The 16,384-nt window shown below is 33.1% G+C and overlaps 4 protein-coding genes across 4 annotated transcripts in view; 2 read left to right on the top strand and 2 right to left on the bottom strand.

Annotated features, from left to right (window-relative positions):
* Positions 1-16,384, top strand: part of LOC125818914 (glutamine synthetase cytosolic isozyme 1-1) — a 176,314-nt gene that overhangs the window by 15,780 nt on the left and 144,150 nt on the right. The gene's annotated exons all lie outside the window — the stretch shown is intronic.
* The window catches only part of LOC125818922 (uncharacterized), a 196,224-nt gene that overhangs the window by 70,010 nt on the left and 109,830 nt on the right, over positions 1-16,384 (bottom strand). The window lies entirely within an intron of this gene.
* LOC125818919 (very-long-chain (3R)-3-hydroxyacyl-CoA dehydratase PASTICCINO 2-like) overlaps positions 2,708-16,384 on the bottom strand; it is a 49,840-nt gene continuing 36,163 nt past the window's right edge. Inside the window, exons 2-10 of the mRNA XM_049498430.1 lie at positions 9,235-9,338; positions 8,797-8,908; positions 7,301-7,319; positions 7,122-7,210; positions 6,981-7,034; positions 4,362-4,432; positions 3,528-3,609; positions 3,006-3,106; positions 2,708-2,866 (exon numbers count right to left, since the gene is read on the bottom strand). Coding sequence (XP_049354387.1) covers positions 2,800-2,866; positions 3,006-3,106; positions 3,528-3,609; positions 4,362-4,432; positions 6,981-7,034; positions 7,122-7,210; positions 7,301-7,319; positions 8,797-8,908; positions 9,235-9,305 — 666 coding nt within the window. The 5' untranslated portion in view covers positions 9,306-9,338 and the 3' untranslated portion in view covers positions 2,708-2,799. The remainder of the gene's footprint in view (positions 2,867-3,005; positions 3,107-3,527; positions 3,610-4,361; positions 4,433-6,980; positions 7,035-7,121; positions 7,211-7,300; positions 7,320-8,796; positions 8,909-9,234; positions 9,339-16,384) is intronic.
* Positions 11,400-15,272, top strand: LOC125818909 (kinase-interacting protein 1-like). Its single transcript, XM_049498418.1, has 2 exons — positions 11,400-11,640; positions 12,591-15,272. Exons 1-2 carry the CDS (start codon positions 11,547-11,549, stop codon positions 15,197-15,199), a joined length of 2,703 nt encoding a protein of 900 aa, XP_049354375.1. The 5' UTR covers positions 11,400-11,546; the 3' UTR covers positions 15,200-15,272.

The following is a 16,384-nucleotide window of genomic DNA, read 5'->3' as shown; positions in this document are numbered from 1 at the left end:
AGAATAGAACAAAAAGGAGGAACAATATGTCAACTAAATAAAATAAAACACTAATTAGAAGAAACAATTAATTTATTTTTGCAATTTAAGAAATACAAAGTATTAATGTGCATCATAAGATCATTTATAAGGTAATAACATGTAAATCTCTGTGATAAACATTAATTGATATCCTGATAAAAAAGTTAATGGTTATGGTACGTCAAAGTAAACTAATTGTGTAAATAATCCTAATATTATCAGTGTATCTGACTTAAATTTCATTAAAATTATACAGGTTAAGTTATGAATATAAACAATGTCATGATATTTTTACACAATCAATATAATTAAATTTGATTTATCAAGTTATTTATCGTTTATTCTAGGTTACAAATAAGTATCAGTATTAAATAAAAATACATGTCACTACCTTTTAATTTATCCGTCATAAAATTAAACTCAATTTTCATAAACTCTGTAAATTACTTTATTATGAATAAAGAACATCAAGAGTAATATAATACAAGTTTTAATTGAAAAGAAATGGCCGATAAAGCATAAATGATAGATAAAAATGAAAGGTTCTATAGTTTTTGTTCGTACCAATATCCGAATAAATTTTCATTCATATTATTGATCAAGTTCCATATTTAGTGATAATTTTTTCTTTAACAAAGACGATATTATATTTGAGATTCAAACTCGAAAACTTTGTAGGTGCAAAAGAAGTCATTATATTGCATGATGTGTACAAAAGGAATAATTTCCCACGTTTAAAAAGCTGAGAAAACGAAAGGTGTAAACAAAGAATATGGAAAGTCTAAGAAAAGGAATTGCTTTTATTTTTTATATACTAAAGTGTTAATGTACAACTTTGATTTATATATGTGTTCATTATTCTACTAATCAGAAGTCAAACATGTTGAATATTTTTAAGTGCTTTGTCTGATTAAAAAAAATAAAAGTCAAAATTAATCTATTGTTATTTTCAATTTTTACTCTAATATGAACACTAACATAATCACGTTATCCACGTATAAACTTTATCTTTAAGGGGGGTGCAGGTCGGTTTTGTTGGAATTTTTTCATTTACCAAATTAAATCAAATTAATTATGTTATTTTTTAAAAGAATTGATAAACCAAATCAAATTTATAGAAGTCAATTTGTTTTATTTCAATTTTTATGGTTTTAGTTAAGCCTTTTGGGGTTCTTTTGTCGCGTTTTCAAAGACACCTCTCTTTTTAAAGAGGATTTGTGGCATGTCAAGCCTCGATAAAGTTCGATGATTTACATGGAATCTCTACAACATAAGAACACATAACTAATGCTTTCAACTATTTCTTACGTTTTAGTTAGATAGAAAAACAATATAGTGCTTCAATTCTTGTGAAAATAAAAGGATATGAAATAAGTCATGATATTATGCTAAAATATAATGTTATCGACAATAAAGATAATAAAGAACTCATAAAATAAATACTGCTTTCTCTGGATCACTTTGTTTGTCACATTTTTTTGTGGCTACCATACTCTTATTTATTATTTTTAATTATTTAAAATGTTAATCTCTCTTCAATAAACACCTCCTCAATTAATAAAAAGAAAATTAATCTAAGCAATTATACTATTGAAGTATGTCTATGTATTCTTCACTTAGGTTTTCTAAGTTAATTAGTCAATAATTATTAATTCTAAGAGTGGTTATTACTAAGAGCAAAATGAAAAGAATGTACTCATTATATATATATATATATATATATATATATATATATATATATATATATATATTAAATGACAAATATTTTGGTAAAGACAACAAATAAAGTGGTCCGAAGGGTTAATAAATGATAATGGAAATGCATATGGTTAGATTTGAGCTTTATTTGAGTTATCAAGTATTTATATACTAATAAAATTCCATGGTTTATCTTTTAAATGAGATAATCTTTATTTTTTGTTCTTTAACAATTGAATCTAATCGAATTTTATGCATAGTAAGACATAAGTTCTTTAAAAACTAGAGTTATATCTATGTATAATCTATAAAACATTATAATACAAAAATATAAACTTATAGCGAAAGACATTAAGAGTTGGTCTTACTTTTGTTTGAATTGTGGTATCCCTCTTAAATTTGGCAACATTAGACAAATTGTTATGTCTTGGTGGCTTGCTAAAACCAAGAATAAGATTCACAAAGCTTTCATACAATGTTTGCCTAACAATGTTATTGATTGGGAGATTTCATACAATGTTTGCCTAACGATGTTATTGATTGGGAGATTTCATACATGCTCTTTAAGTTAATAATGTTTTTTGTCAAATATGAGCAAAGAGATAGTTTACCTCATCCTTTTTCTTGCTCTGAAGGCTATGGTCTATGTCCTCCTCCATGTATGTTCATTTTTTGTCCAATTTTGCATTCTTTATTGTTTTAGAGAATTACAAACTTTCCCCTTTTTGTTAATCTTTAACTACTTTAACTAGTGTTGCTCGGACTCTTCAATAATGTCAAGAGATCAGAGAAGCATGTTTGTTCCTCCAAAAGTATTACATTTTTGGAGATTCTAACACAAGTGCGATAATATTTTTGAAGAGTCCAAGCAACATAGCTTATGAATCCCTTGTTTATAGTTCTAATGAAAATCAGCAAACTGTAAATGAATTTTCATTCAACCACTTGACATTCATCTGAGAAATGCAAATTGTTCTATTGTCTAAATTAATAAGAAAAAATTGAACAGTTGAAATACATTGATTAAGATTAAAATTGCTTGAATAAATGCAATCTCCAACAGCTACATTTCAATTGAGTCTACTCCTTTTTCGATTTGGAGAGAGCTTTCTTTCTCTGTCCGAGCATGTAACCGTACATGTGAGGACTGCCTGCAGTTCCGAATATAGCAAACTAATCAAAATCTAAAACGGAAAGCATCGTCATGCCATGTATCATTCTCGGATTTGTTTATGAGGAAAGGTATAATATAAGGTTGAACAAAAAGAGTGTGTATATTAGGATACTTGCCTGGGACATAGATACCGAGGGCAACAAGTCCTGCATAGTAGTAATCGAAAGAGAAGTTCCATTTGTTTGGCATCCTAAGAGAATACATATCCGATCCCTAGAAAAAGTAGTTTCGTTAGAAAATGCACCGTGCATATAAACAGGAAAATTAGAACTAGTGGCAAGGAGCAAAATTTCAATTACAAGAGCCGAATAAACTGAGTATATATATAGTTGCAGGAACTTATGCACAAGTGTCTCCGAGAGGCCCAAATAGAAACTATAGAGCAAGTTGGTTTTGATGTCAAGACAGGAGGGGAAGCCGGAAAAGGGTGCAATTTGGAAGGGCTATGGATACAGTAACGTTGTTGCTACTACACAAAAAATCATTTTGTGAAATCAAACAAGTAAAGTTATGATGGAAAATATTCAAAGGTGAAACACACTTCTCGAACTTTTCAGAAATTAATAATGTTTTTCCATATACGACTTATTTTGTAACTTTTATGAGTCGAAAGAGAGAGATGTTGTTTAAGTACCTTGATGTAAGGCAGAGCGCTATATATCAAACCAACTTCACTTGTGATGCCACTAGGATACAGCAACAAGAAGGTACTATACCTGCAAGAAGAAAATCGATATCTGAACTTTATCTTTGAAATGCAAATCAAACTAAATTGTATCTGCCAGAAAAGGTATTTGCCACTACTAGAGAAGACAAAATGGCTCGAATCTGGTGGATTGTGGATTCATAATAAAGGTTTGCATTTTAGTCACCATATATGATGCACAGGTGAAACCATCTCAATTATTCCCTCCGTTCCAATTTGTGCGACTTACTCTCCTTTTTAACCTGTATAAAAAAGAATGACTCTTTCCTTTCTTGACAACACTTCAATTCCAACTATCCACGTGGCACGTTTAAGGACACAAAACCAAAGGACAATTTGGTACATTCTACCTATCTTTAGTTTAAGAGCACAAGATTCATAAGTCTTTTTAACTTTCTTAAACTCCGTGCCAAGTCAAAACCAGACAAACAAATTGGAATGGCGGGAGTACTTTTTATTTTCTTTCCCATTTCTTGTTACTAATTTTACAATCCGTTCTTGATCATCTATAATGGCGTCGTTTGTCTTCTATATAGAATAGAAGAACATAACGATTAAGATATCATTTGATAATGCTCTTGTGAAAAATTTGTTGCTCTAACGAAATGAGTCTCATTTGTGTGGTTATTTGATAAGAAAAATAGGTTGGTCCATTTTAAATTGGTCAAAAGCAGGTTGAAGGATTTATTAACAACAGATTACCCCCAATCCATTTACCATGCAAACTCATTTACCTGGCTCACAAAGTTAAAAGAGTCATACCTTAGCCACAAGAGCCATGAAGGTGCAGAACCAAATGCCTCTTTTGTCCCAAAAAATGAATATCGAATGATCTGAATATTTAGTAGAGAGAATATGCCAATAATCAACATGTTGCTTAACCATGAATTGACACAAACTATCAACTTATTATTTAGATATGAATATCATCAGTTGAGCAGTCATGAAATGACATCATTAATAACCAAAATTGGCCCTTGTCACAGATAGAAGTTACTGGATAGCAAGAGAGTGAGAAAAATAGTTGTACAATCACTTTATGAGTTATGACATGCATCGTGCAATGACATGATGTTCCGTCTGATGTGCTCTCACAAACTTATTGAGGGAATCAGGGAAAATAAGTCTGAATTACATAATTCTCTGTTAAGTGTTAACTATATGGACTAAGGATAATTGAGGGGCTTCTTTATTAAGGCGACTCGGTGCATAAACATTCTGCGCTCACGCAGGGTCAGAGGAAGGGCTGCACCCCCAACTCCCAAGGGGTGTGATGTAGACAACCTACTCTAGTGCAAGCAATAGTGGCTGCTTCCACAGCTCGAACCGTGATGATATAGGTCACACGGAGACAACTTAACCGTTGCACCAAGGCTCCCTTGGAGAGGTATCTCTGTTGAATTACGATAATTAAGTGGAATACTTAGGAATTTAAAAAATAAATTCATCAAGCAAACCATTACCTAGTGTCTACTGATATCCCCTGGGGTAGAGTATTTCTGAATAATTGAACAATCATCCATTTTAACAGTCTCACAATGCACAAGGATGCTTTAGTTGAAGTTGATTATTTCAACATTCATGTTGGCCCTTACCAATACAGAAAGGAAAAGCAAAAGATAAGGAAAGCTAAGCTAGCTTATCTATAAAAGAACAGTCTAATTTTGTAATATCATCGAGTACTAAATACATTAAGCTGCCCCCACAAAACACTCTACAACTTTTGAAACTAAGAAGAGAATTCTGGTGAGAGTAATTGAGAAAAAATTCCTGTCCAGATACCTCTCTATCCTCTTCTCTGTTATCTTCCCATTTCTCTTATCTCTTTCTCTCTTGAAAAAACTCTTGATTGACACTCTAATTGAAGAGACTGATTCTTTAGCCCAGTAGGTCTCTCATTGAGAACAAATAGGACTTGCTTAAAAATAGTAATTAGTCTTTTGACAGGATCCTCAGGAAGGATGATTGGGATGGATAGATCCTACTTATCTCCCACCCTCCCTTCCCCACCAACCTTGAATTTGTTGCCTCAAATGGGCACATTTGAGTGTGGGTCTCATGGGAACCAACTCAGCCTCAGGTCTTTGCAGCTTCACTGGATTCCACAACATATACGGACGATAAAGGCTAATATCTATACGTTGTGTCGGTTGAAAGGTTAGTAGGTAGTAGAGCGCTATCTTGCCTATCCTTCCTTACTAGTAGTCGGAGTATTTCTCTTGTAGTTTCTTGTCTTTCGATTTTTGTTACTATCTGTTGTACTTCAATTATCGCACTATTTTGTTGTAGCAACTGCCTTTTTTTAAGAATGTTTTGTCATGCTTTCCTTAGTATCTGCTTTGATATGCTTTTCCTTGAGCCGAGGGTCTATCAGAAACAGACTCTCTAGCCTCTACCTCCCAAGGTAGGGGTAATGTTTGCGTACACTCTACCCTCCCCAGACCCACTTGTGAGATTACATTGGGTATGTTGTTGTTCTGTCGGTTGAAACATCACAACTGAATTAAAATGAAGGCAGAAGAAGTAATCACAATTTTGATTTCAGCACTCATTGCACATGTTCATGCTAATGATGGTCTAGTACATAGTAAAGCATTACTCATGATTGTTAGTCTAAGATATTGCAAGTAAAAAGAACCAACTTATGGACTAAGATTGAGGATATTTTATTGATCTTATAATCAATTTTTCCTAGAGATAGAAATAAATGGAAATGAAAAAAAAGCATGAGTTCTGAATAATCTATATTTTTTCTTTGTCTACCCAATAAAACTCACTGTGTTCGTTGTTACTTCCAAACTAAGAAGTACATCCATCATAATCATTTGAGAGCCAAATCATTGAGAAATCAATCTTAACCTAAAACTATACAAGACTAGTAAAGAATGTGGGGAAAATATTAATACACATGGTTAATTATGAAAAAGCGGAGTTGCTTGGCTATGCGTACAATAGCATTCTGACATTTAAAGAAGAAACAAAAACAATCTTTATTTAAAAGAAAAGATTAAATGGAGTCAAGGCACAGTAAACAATGTTTTCTTCATCTATATTCAGACGTATCTTTGATCTGTTTTAATTGTTATTATAATCACTGCAACAAGGTGTGGTGGAAAACAACTTCTCTACACTTGCAATTACTTGGTACCAGCATAAGTCTCAGATTTTTACTCAGTTGTTCCGTGTTCTTTTTTTTTTATTTTTCAACTAAATATAGTAAATAAAGTCTAGAAAAGATATCTAGCAAGAAGACTTTCTTTTACTAATAAATCAATGATCTGACCATTGCAGTTATTGTTAGGAGACTTGCAAACTCAAGTTACTATAAATAGACATCTTAACATAAACAAAATTTGAAGCTTACGAATAAGCAAGACTCACCTCCGTTATAGACCAGCTAATCACTAGAGAACTAACAAGAATATGAGACCGAAGCTGCATCAGCAAACGAATTCGTTAGTTAAAGTACTTTTAATAGTTTTATATTGTATGTAGAAATTCAAGGAAATTAATTAAGCTAACCTCAGGGAAACTCCATAGAATACCCCACGTTACATATAATCTTGAACTTATTTGTGGAAGAGTTGCTGATACTGGCGATCTTACCAAACCTAGTTAAGGGTGATAAAAAAGAATAGGTTATTACTATAGTTCAAAAACTTCTCCTTGAGCTTATTTAAACTTGGGATCTAGAAACTTACCCACTAAACCATGAAGTATCTGTTTCGCGATTCATGTGGAATAGAAAATTAACATGTTAGCATCTAATGATAATAACACCATGCAATAAACAATACTAAACCCACAGTTCTGCAACAACAATTATTTACCCAAAATCTGATTAAGAAATTCCATAAGCATATAATAAGTGAATGGAGTCAGCACAAACAACCAACTACATGTCGGTTACAGGCGGCTACACAGGGCAAGTTACATGTGAGTTGCAACTAGGACTTTTATCCAGCAACAGTAGCAGCACAAACCACTGAAACATTTTAAAACTATTTAAAAAATGACAACACACATTATTCATTAGATTTAAGTATTACTCCCTCCATTTCAATTTGTTTCAATTTGTTTGTCTTACTTTCTTTTTAGTCCATTTCAAAAAGAATGTTACTTTCCTTTTTTGGCAACTCTTTACTTCTAACTATCTACATGGCATGACCCAGGATTCTATTTTATCATCAATCCAATCCCCCTTTTTATTTTCATTTTTAAAAATGAATAGATCTTTTTACTGGTATGGTATGACTTAGATATCTCGTATTTTCCCCAAAAAAGGGATTCGATTGATCGGTTTTGGTATGAGATAGATGGTATCAATGGGATTGATAATCCAATCTTTCATCTTAGAACATATAAGACCATAAGATTAAAGGACATTTTGGTACATTCTACGTATCTTTAACGTAAGACCACAAGATTCAAAAACCTTTTTTACTTCTTAAACTCCGTGTCAAGTCAAAGCAAAACAAACAAATTGAAACAGAGGAGGTATGACATTGTTAGTCTTCAGAAGGAAAAGCATTATCATTAGATAAAGATCATACAGAAGTAGGTACCGTATTTAGAGTTTATGTTTCAACCAAGCTTAATTAGTTTAAAGGGCCTGTAATAAGCAAATTAGATTTGAAAAACCAATTTTTTTCAAGTAACAAGAGAAGCTACTTTTGGGAATTCCACAAAAAGAAAAAAGAAACTTTTACCAACACTACACTAAACTGCATGTTGTGGGGATGGAGAGGTAGAGTGTCAACAACTTTCAGCCATATTCCTTCAAAAAATTGCCACATTTGACCCAACATATATGAATGAAAATATATCTATTAGGTAAAATTTCCCAAAATAGATATTCCCTCATGTGTATTAAAAATTCAATCTTTTAAGCAAATTGAATAACAAATGTCTAGAATTTCATTTATTCATCAACCTCATATTCCAACTACCCAAAACTAATGAGAAAATAGCATTCCAGCCACCACCCCACCTCCACAAATATACCCATATATACAACATGATAATAACCGGGTTGAATTTTCATTAAGGGGCTCAAAATATGAAGCAATAAACACAAGAAAAAGTGTATGAGGTTTCAACATCAATTATATATTCATAAAAATACTAACTTGTAACCATGTATAAACAGTGTAATTTTCCATGGCTCTGCCCTTTACATAGCCATGGTGGGAGTTACCTCTAAAATGGCGGCGGTTTGAGCTAAAAGCAAAGGCTTCTCTACAGCATCATAGACATGTTCATGCCCAGACTCTTTCAGAGTTTTCACAGCAAGATAAAAAACTTGAAACCTGAAATTTCCAATTAAAGATCTCAGATCTACAGTTAATTAATAATGAAAAAAAAAACATAAAACAAATCAATCAATCAACTATGTTCAATCCCAAAAAAAGTTCATATCTCCAAGATACCTGACCCCCGTATTTTCAAGGTGAAACATAAATTTATGAGCAAAATTCATTAAAATTGCAACAAATGGTATAACTAAACCCATAATTTCAAAAATACAACAAGTTCAAGAACCTTAAATATTGAACCCATAAAGTTTAAATCTTGAATCCACCTTTACGATACAGGAAGATAGGAGAAAAAATAAAAGGTGGGTATTGAAGTTTACCATCCAAAAAAGACAATCCAATTGTAAAGTGTGAGGTAAATGCGTCTTAGAACTGATAAAACTCCAGCCATTGACAGACTCCAAAAAGCTTAAAACTTTGAAAAAAATATCCAAAATATCAAAAAACCCAATTGGGTATTTGAAGAAAGAAGTGTATTTATGAGAAATTAATCAGTGTTGGTGAGCAGATGAACTACTGAATCTGCTTCTCAACTGTCAACGCTTAGCTGACAAAATTATTCAAAACCGTGGAAAACTCCATTAATATTTAAGAGATTGGCAACTAAAACGACGTCGTAGTGAAGTGGTGCTGAAATGTTCCTTCTTGTTTAACCACGTGTCATGTTAGGAATGTTAGGTGGAGAATCATAACAAATCTTGTTGTCACCGACTCCGATCTGAGACTCGACTCGAGAACTGATCTCGAATATCTATTTTGGAACTTGACTCTCAAATTTTTATTTTAGAATTTGACTCTTGACTTCACACTCTATTCATCGATTCGAAATTTGTCTCTTGATCTCGAGGTCAGTTGCTAGGCCTCAGGGTTAGAACACATCTTAATGAATTGTATTTTAATTTCGAATGTAATGTAGATAAATAGTAATGTGCAATGTTTTTGCAAGTTTAGCATATTACTGGAGCTCTAATTGGATATTGAATTCTAAAGTATAGTACGATTTACTCAAAAAAAATATAGGTAAATATGGATAAATTCATCTTCTTTCCAACTCATTTTGCCACCCAATTCACTTTAATCTTATGAATTAAATATGAGTGGATTGAATTATTCTTCATTTATATTAACTTTGTTTTCACCTCTCCATCCACTCACTCCCCCCCACACCCACATTAACCACTACTAAACATGTCGTTTAGATTAATAGTTTCAAAGCATGTTATTAATATTTATATAAATTATAATTATGTTATTAAATATAAAAGTTATGTTGCGGCAAAATATAGAATACCTTTTTTTTCTTTGGTACAAATTAAAAGAGAAAATGTGTCATATATATGAGGCGGAGATAATAGTATTTTATTATTTAATACTCCTCTATCCCATTTTATATAGTATTATTTGATCGATCACAAAGTTTAAGAAGTGAATTTCAATGATCTTAGAAATGCGTAATTTTATTTTATTTTACTTTATGAGCAAACCTTCAAAGTAAAAGAAAAAAAATGTTTAATTTGACGGTTTGCTCTCAAGGTAGCGCCTTCAAATCTTATGTTGATTATTTAAGAAAGAGAGTATAGTGTTCAAAATTGATGATCCAAATCAAATTATAAATAAATATATAACTATAAGTATCTTATTAATTAGGAATAAAATGCAATTAAAGTCAATATGAGGAAGTATGCATTTTGGAATAAATTAAAAATTATGACACATAAATTTAGACGAATATGCAAGAAGGATTTTTCTCATATACTCAAATTGCAATAAACTTACTCTTATCAGTATATATTTTACATCAAATTAATAAATACATAACATATTTAAATTTACAAACACTTTTTAAAAAAATGATTGCCATATTTAAAAAAACAGTTGAGATGGTCCAAAATTTAAAGAGAATGCATGTGGCCTAATTAATAGAGGGGCAACAAAATGACACATCTTTCTTATTCAATTTTGTTTCTCCCTCTAAAGGTAGATATTAAATTAGACCAACCTCAATTTTACCAATAACTTCAAAAGTTTGATATTATAATTTTATTTTTCTCAGAAAAAGATACAACAAAATATCTAAATCAAATCTAGCTAAAATAGAAAAATTAACTCAACTTTGTCTAAATTTTACATAAAATCACTAGTTATAATTAAGTACAAGAAGAAGGTGCTACAATCACTAATGACTTCTTATGATTTCTGAGTAAAATATAATATTTTTTTCATTAAAAGAACAATTGAATAACTTTCTATCGTATTAGATAAAATTGAATGACTTTTTCGTTATAAAAAATAATTCGATTACTTTAGTGTAATAAAATAAAAGGCGAATATAAACAACATTCATGTGATTTTATTTGCTACGGCTATGACTTAATTTGGAGCTAAATTAACTCCCAACCATAAACCAAGAATTAATTCTTCTTTAATCTACTAATTAACAAGAAATCTTGAGCTTTTTCTTAATTCTTCTCTTTTTAGTTTTCTTGTGCTTTTCTCTCATGTTTGAAACTCTTCCTCTTTCCTAAATTTTTTTCGTTCTTTTGAAAACATAAAATAAAAAAGAGGAAGAGTTTCATTTATCATGTGAATTATTTAAAAAAGAAGAAGAAAAAAAAGATCAAGAATTGACAAGATGTTGCAAAGAGCTGCAAGCAATGCCTATTCATGGTGGGCTGCTAGCCACATTAGGACCAAACAATCCAAATGGCTTGAACAAAGCCTTCAAGGTATATTGACCTTGATAATCATTTTAATTTTAAATTGTGGTGTCAAGGTTAGCTAGTAGGCATCTCGAGTAATTTCATTGGGTTCTTATTATCTCGTACCAGTACATGTACCATGTAATTTTGTCCACCGTGGTTGGATGGATGGGAAGAAATGAGCTCCTCTTCATTTTATAATTTATTTATTTTTTGTTTGCATTGTATTGCTTTTGTCCCTCCATTTTAATTAAATTTAAAAACCAGGTAGAAAATATTATCAAAGGGTTCTAGATATATGCTAGATTGCACAATCTTATTACAACAACAATTATGTACTAGGTCTCAATTTCAAGCTAGTTGGGGTCGATTGAAAAATATTATCAAAGGGTTCATTTCAAAGCTATGTTGCTTGGACTTTTTAAAAATATTGTCGCATCCCTTGTCAAATCTTCTAGAAATGCACTATATTTGGAAGATCCGACACGCACCCGTTGAGAACAAAGAGTTCAAGCAACATAGTTTCGAAGTGGTCTATGGTAGTGATGTCAATCAAACGAGTCATTTTCCTTTTGGTATAATACATAAACATACATTCAAATTTGGCCTTAGCTGGTAAGTAAGCACTCCAACTTTGAGAGTGCATATCTAGACACCTCGGTCAACTTGATCTCAGCTGACGACCAAACACTCCAACTCGTCCCCACTGTGCTTGTGGACACCCAATGCTGACATGACACATAAGTTTTGGAGGTGTCTAGATGATCATTTTGTAAGTTGAGATATTCAACTGACACATTGGAGACGAGTAAAGGTGTTTAGATATGCATACTTAAAGTGGGAGTGTTTACTTGCCAGCTAAGGCGAAATTTTGAATGTCTACTTATGTATTATGCCTTTCTTTGTTTCCTGCATTTTCTTGCTTGTTGAATATGAAAAGCAATAACTCCAGTTGTATATACATATGGTGTTAACAGATATGCAAGGGAGAGTTGAAACTGTGATTAAGCTGATTGAAGAGGATGGAGATTCATTTGCCAAAAGGGCTGAAATGTACTACAAGAAAAGGCCAGAGCTGATAAACTTTGTGGAAGAATCCTATCGTGCCTATCGCGCATTGGCTGAACGATATGATCATCTGTCAAAGGAACTACAGACTGCCAACAATACAATTGCTACTATCTGCCCGGAACAAATTCAACTAGCAATGGAAGAGGAAGACGAATATGGCGCCCCAACTCCCAGAATGCCAAAGGATTTTACACAAATTCCACCAAATGGATCATCAAACATACCAAAGCCTCCTATAAAAGACTTAAAAGGTCTTATGTCAACTACCACAAAACAAAGACAAGGCAAGAAATTGACAGATGATGTCGCGAAATCTGGTTTGTCCAAAAACGAGGCTATTGAAGAGATCGACAAACTTCAGAAAGACATATTGGCCTTGCAAACTGTGAAAGAGTTCATAAGGAGTTCCTACAAGAATGGACTTGAAAGGTACAGAGGAATTGAAAACCAAATCATGGAAAAGCAACAAAAGATATGTACGTTGGAGGATGAATTTGGCGAGGGTCGGGTTATTGAGGATGCTGAGGCTTGCACTTTGATGGCTGAAGCAGCATTGCAATCATGTCAAGAAACATTAACTCATCTCCAGGAGAAACAAGATGTATATACACAAGAAGCGCAAGATGAGTTCAACAAAATTGACGATTCTTGTAAGAAACTTAAGTCCTTTAGGCATAAGTATCTTCCCGAGCAAATTGATGAACTGAAGGCTGATAGAGTTAAATTCCCGAACCAACAAGTTGGTAAGGAGATAGAGTCATTACAAGACAAGATTAAGGACCAAATGGACGCGAGCTCTAAAGGGTCTTTAACGATGTCACAATTGGCAGAGAAAATCGACGAGCTTGTGAATAAGGTGATCAGCCTAGAAACAGAAGTTGCATCTCAGACACTTTTGATTGACAGATTAAGAAGAGAAGCTAATGAACTACAAATACAAGTTCAGTCTTTGGAAGACGATAAGGCAGCTCAGACAGGCGATACCTACAACCTGAATATCAGGGTGACCGCGATAGAAGCAAAATTGGAAACTATTGAGAACATCAATAAAGATGTTGTAAACCAAGACAGTAGCCTACGAACTCACTTTGTTGAGGCTCGTGCTAATATAGACCATTTATCCGGTAAATTGAGTAGTGTCCAACCGGATGAGGAGCTCAATGGAACAGATTCATCTCCAAATGAAGTGACTATGAGACAAGATCCTGTGACACAAAAAGATCATCCTAGTTCAGGTGAAGGTCTCAAGAACTTAAGTACCATAACAGAAAAAGATAAAGAAGTTCGCAAAGAGCACGATTCCAGTCTAAGTAACAAAGGGGAATTTAAAAAACCTACAAAGAAGCACGTCACATTTCTGCAGCCAATAACAGCTGAAAAAGGCGATGAGAAAGTCTCAGCTCAATCTGGAACTAAAGTTTACGAGATGAAAATAGAGGAAGTTGCAGAGAAGGATGATGATCTTAATTGGCAACAGATGCTGCTGAGCGGTTTGGAGGATAAAGAAAACATTCTCTTAAATGACTATAAAACAATTCTCAAGGATTATAAGGAAGTTACAAAGAAGCTAAGTGATATGGAGAAGAGAGATAGAGAAATCGAGTCCGACCTCACACTTCAGATAAGAGAGTTTAAATATGCTATCACAAAGAGGGATGAAGAGATACATAATCTACGTCGAAAATTGAGTCTCATGCAACAAGGACATGCTTCTGATCAAGGTAAAGAGCTGAAGGAAGAAAATCCTTCATCTGATAGAAGCTTGAAACCCGATGATCTGCCTCAAAGGAAGGACAACGATACTCCTATAGTAGAGCACGATGAAGAAGACATCAAGACGATTTTGGTTGATCAACGTGCATCAGTACTATCGCCAATTGAGGGGAAAATCCGGTTTAGCATTAATTCAATTCTAGACGAAAACTTGGATTTCTGGTTAAGGTTCAGCACAACATTCCATCAGGTTCAAAAGTTCAAGACCACGATCCACGACTTGCAGCTCGAAATATCCAAACTCAAAGACAAGGAAATGCAAGATAAATCAGAAATCAGGCCTTTATATAAACACATGAAGGAGATTCACAGTGAACTAACAATGTGGTTATCACACACATTGCTTCTAAAAGATGAACTCGATCGCAAGTTCACAGCTTTATGCAGCATTCAGGACGAAATCACAAAAGCTCTAAAAGTGGGAGTTGCATTAGACGGAATCGGATTGAGCAGTCATGAAGCAGCAAAGTTCCAAGGTGCAGTTTTCAACATGAAACAAGAGAACAACAAGGTAAGAGAGGAACTAGAAGCTGGTGTTCGTCGTGTAACTACACTTCAACTAGACGTCGAGAAGACTATAACACAATTGGATCAAGAATTCGGACTTAACGGAAACCAATCACAAATGATGCACACAGTGAGCAAATCAAGAATTCCCTTACACTCATTCATCTTTGGAACTAAATCAAAGAAGCAAAAGCGTTCAGTTTTTTCGCGCATTCACCTCAATAGGAAATACTAGGTCCTTGAGGGCTTGGGTACCTTTGTATAGAACATGTATTCTTGATCTTTGTTTTTTCTTCTTCCTTTTGTTTATACATGTATCTGGAAGTTTGTTAATAGTCTTAGCAGTTATATTGTTTTCTATAAACATTCTGACCGGCGTAAAATCATGTTCGTGCTTGTCAAAAGTAGTATAAAAATGAATGTTGTAACACTATGGTATAAACATTATGTTCGTGCTTGTCAAAGATAGTATAAAAATGAATGTTGTAAAACTATGGTATAAATATTATGTTCGTGCTTGTCAAAGGCACAAATAGTGTTCACTTTTTCTCCCATCAAAACTAGGAGGTCAACATACGAGTTCAGCAGAATTCAGTAGCTTTAATCCAAATCCTCTATTTACATTAAGAAATCCACTAAAAATATACAAAACTCAATTACTTAAACATGTGGCTATCCTCATAAAGTTCAAATCGTGACTTCGTCTCTGCTCAAACTTTCTCGGAAATGACATCCAATTCCCCCTGAGACAAACTCACACTTCCACAAAACCATTTCCTCTCATTTTCATCTTCTTCATGAACAACATAAATATAATAGAAAATGGCGCTTCCAGCAATGGCAACGACGTAAAGAAACAGAGCAGCCAAGAAGCCTAAAATCGGTGAAAACTGAAAGACAAAGCCAAATATGATGGCTGAATACAAGAACCATATAACAAGTCCTATAATGTCCTTATGCAATGACTTTTCCTGTGATGGAAAACGACGATATGCATACGAGAAGTATAGTAACAAGAAGAAGCTGAAATATACGAATAAGATGAAAGCTAAGAGCGAATATTGCTCGTGAATATATGCTCTGTAGATATTCCCCAACATGTTAAATGCCATCAAAATGGATATGTATATCATTGATGGTGAATAGCATGCCATAGTTGTTCTGATCAGGGTCGGAGTTACAATTCTGCTTTAAAATCCGCTAAACTATTTTTGCTACGATTCAAAAGTCATAAACTCAAAATCAAGATTATGAGGTGCAATGTTGTGTTTGATGGTTTAATTTATAGCAATTTTTGTAGACTTATTATACGAAAGGTATATAGTAGGAAAAATGTGTTTGAATTACTTGGAAAAGGCTCAAAGTTAACATTGTAAAATTGGAATTCAATTTTGGAGTAATTCCTTGAAACATCTATGAA

The sequence above is a fragment of the Solanum verrucosum genome, unplaced genomic scaffold, assembly GCF_900185275.1.
Source record: "Solanum verrucosum unplaced genomic scaffold, falcon-dt-bn FXZP01000252.1, whole genome shotgun sequence".
Taxonomy (NCBI): domain Eukaryota; kingdom Viridiplantae; phylum Streptophyta; class Magnoliopsida; order Solanales; family Solanaceae; genus Solanum; species Solanum verrucosum.
This window is presented reverse-complemented; position numbering and strand designations above follow the sequence as displayed.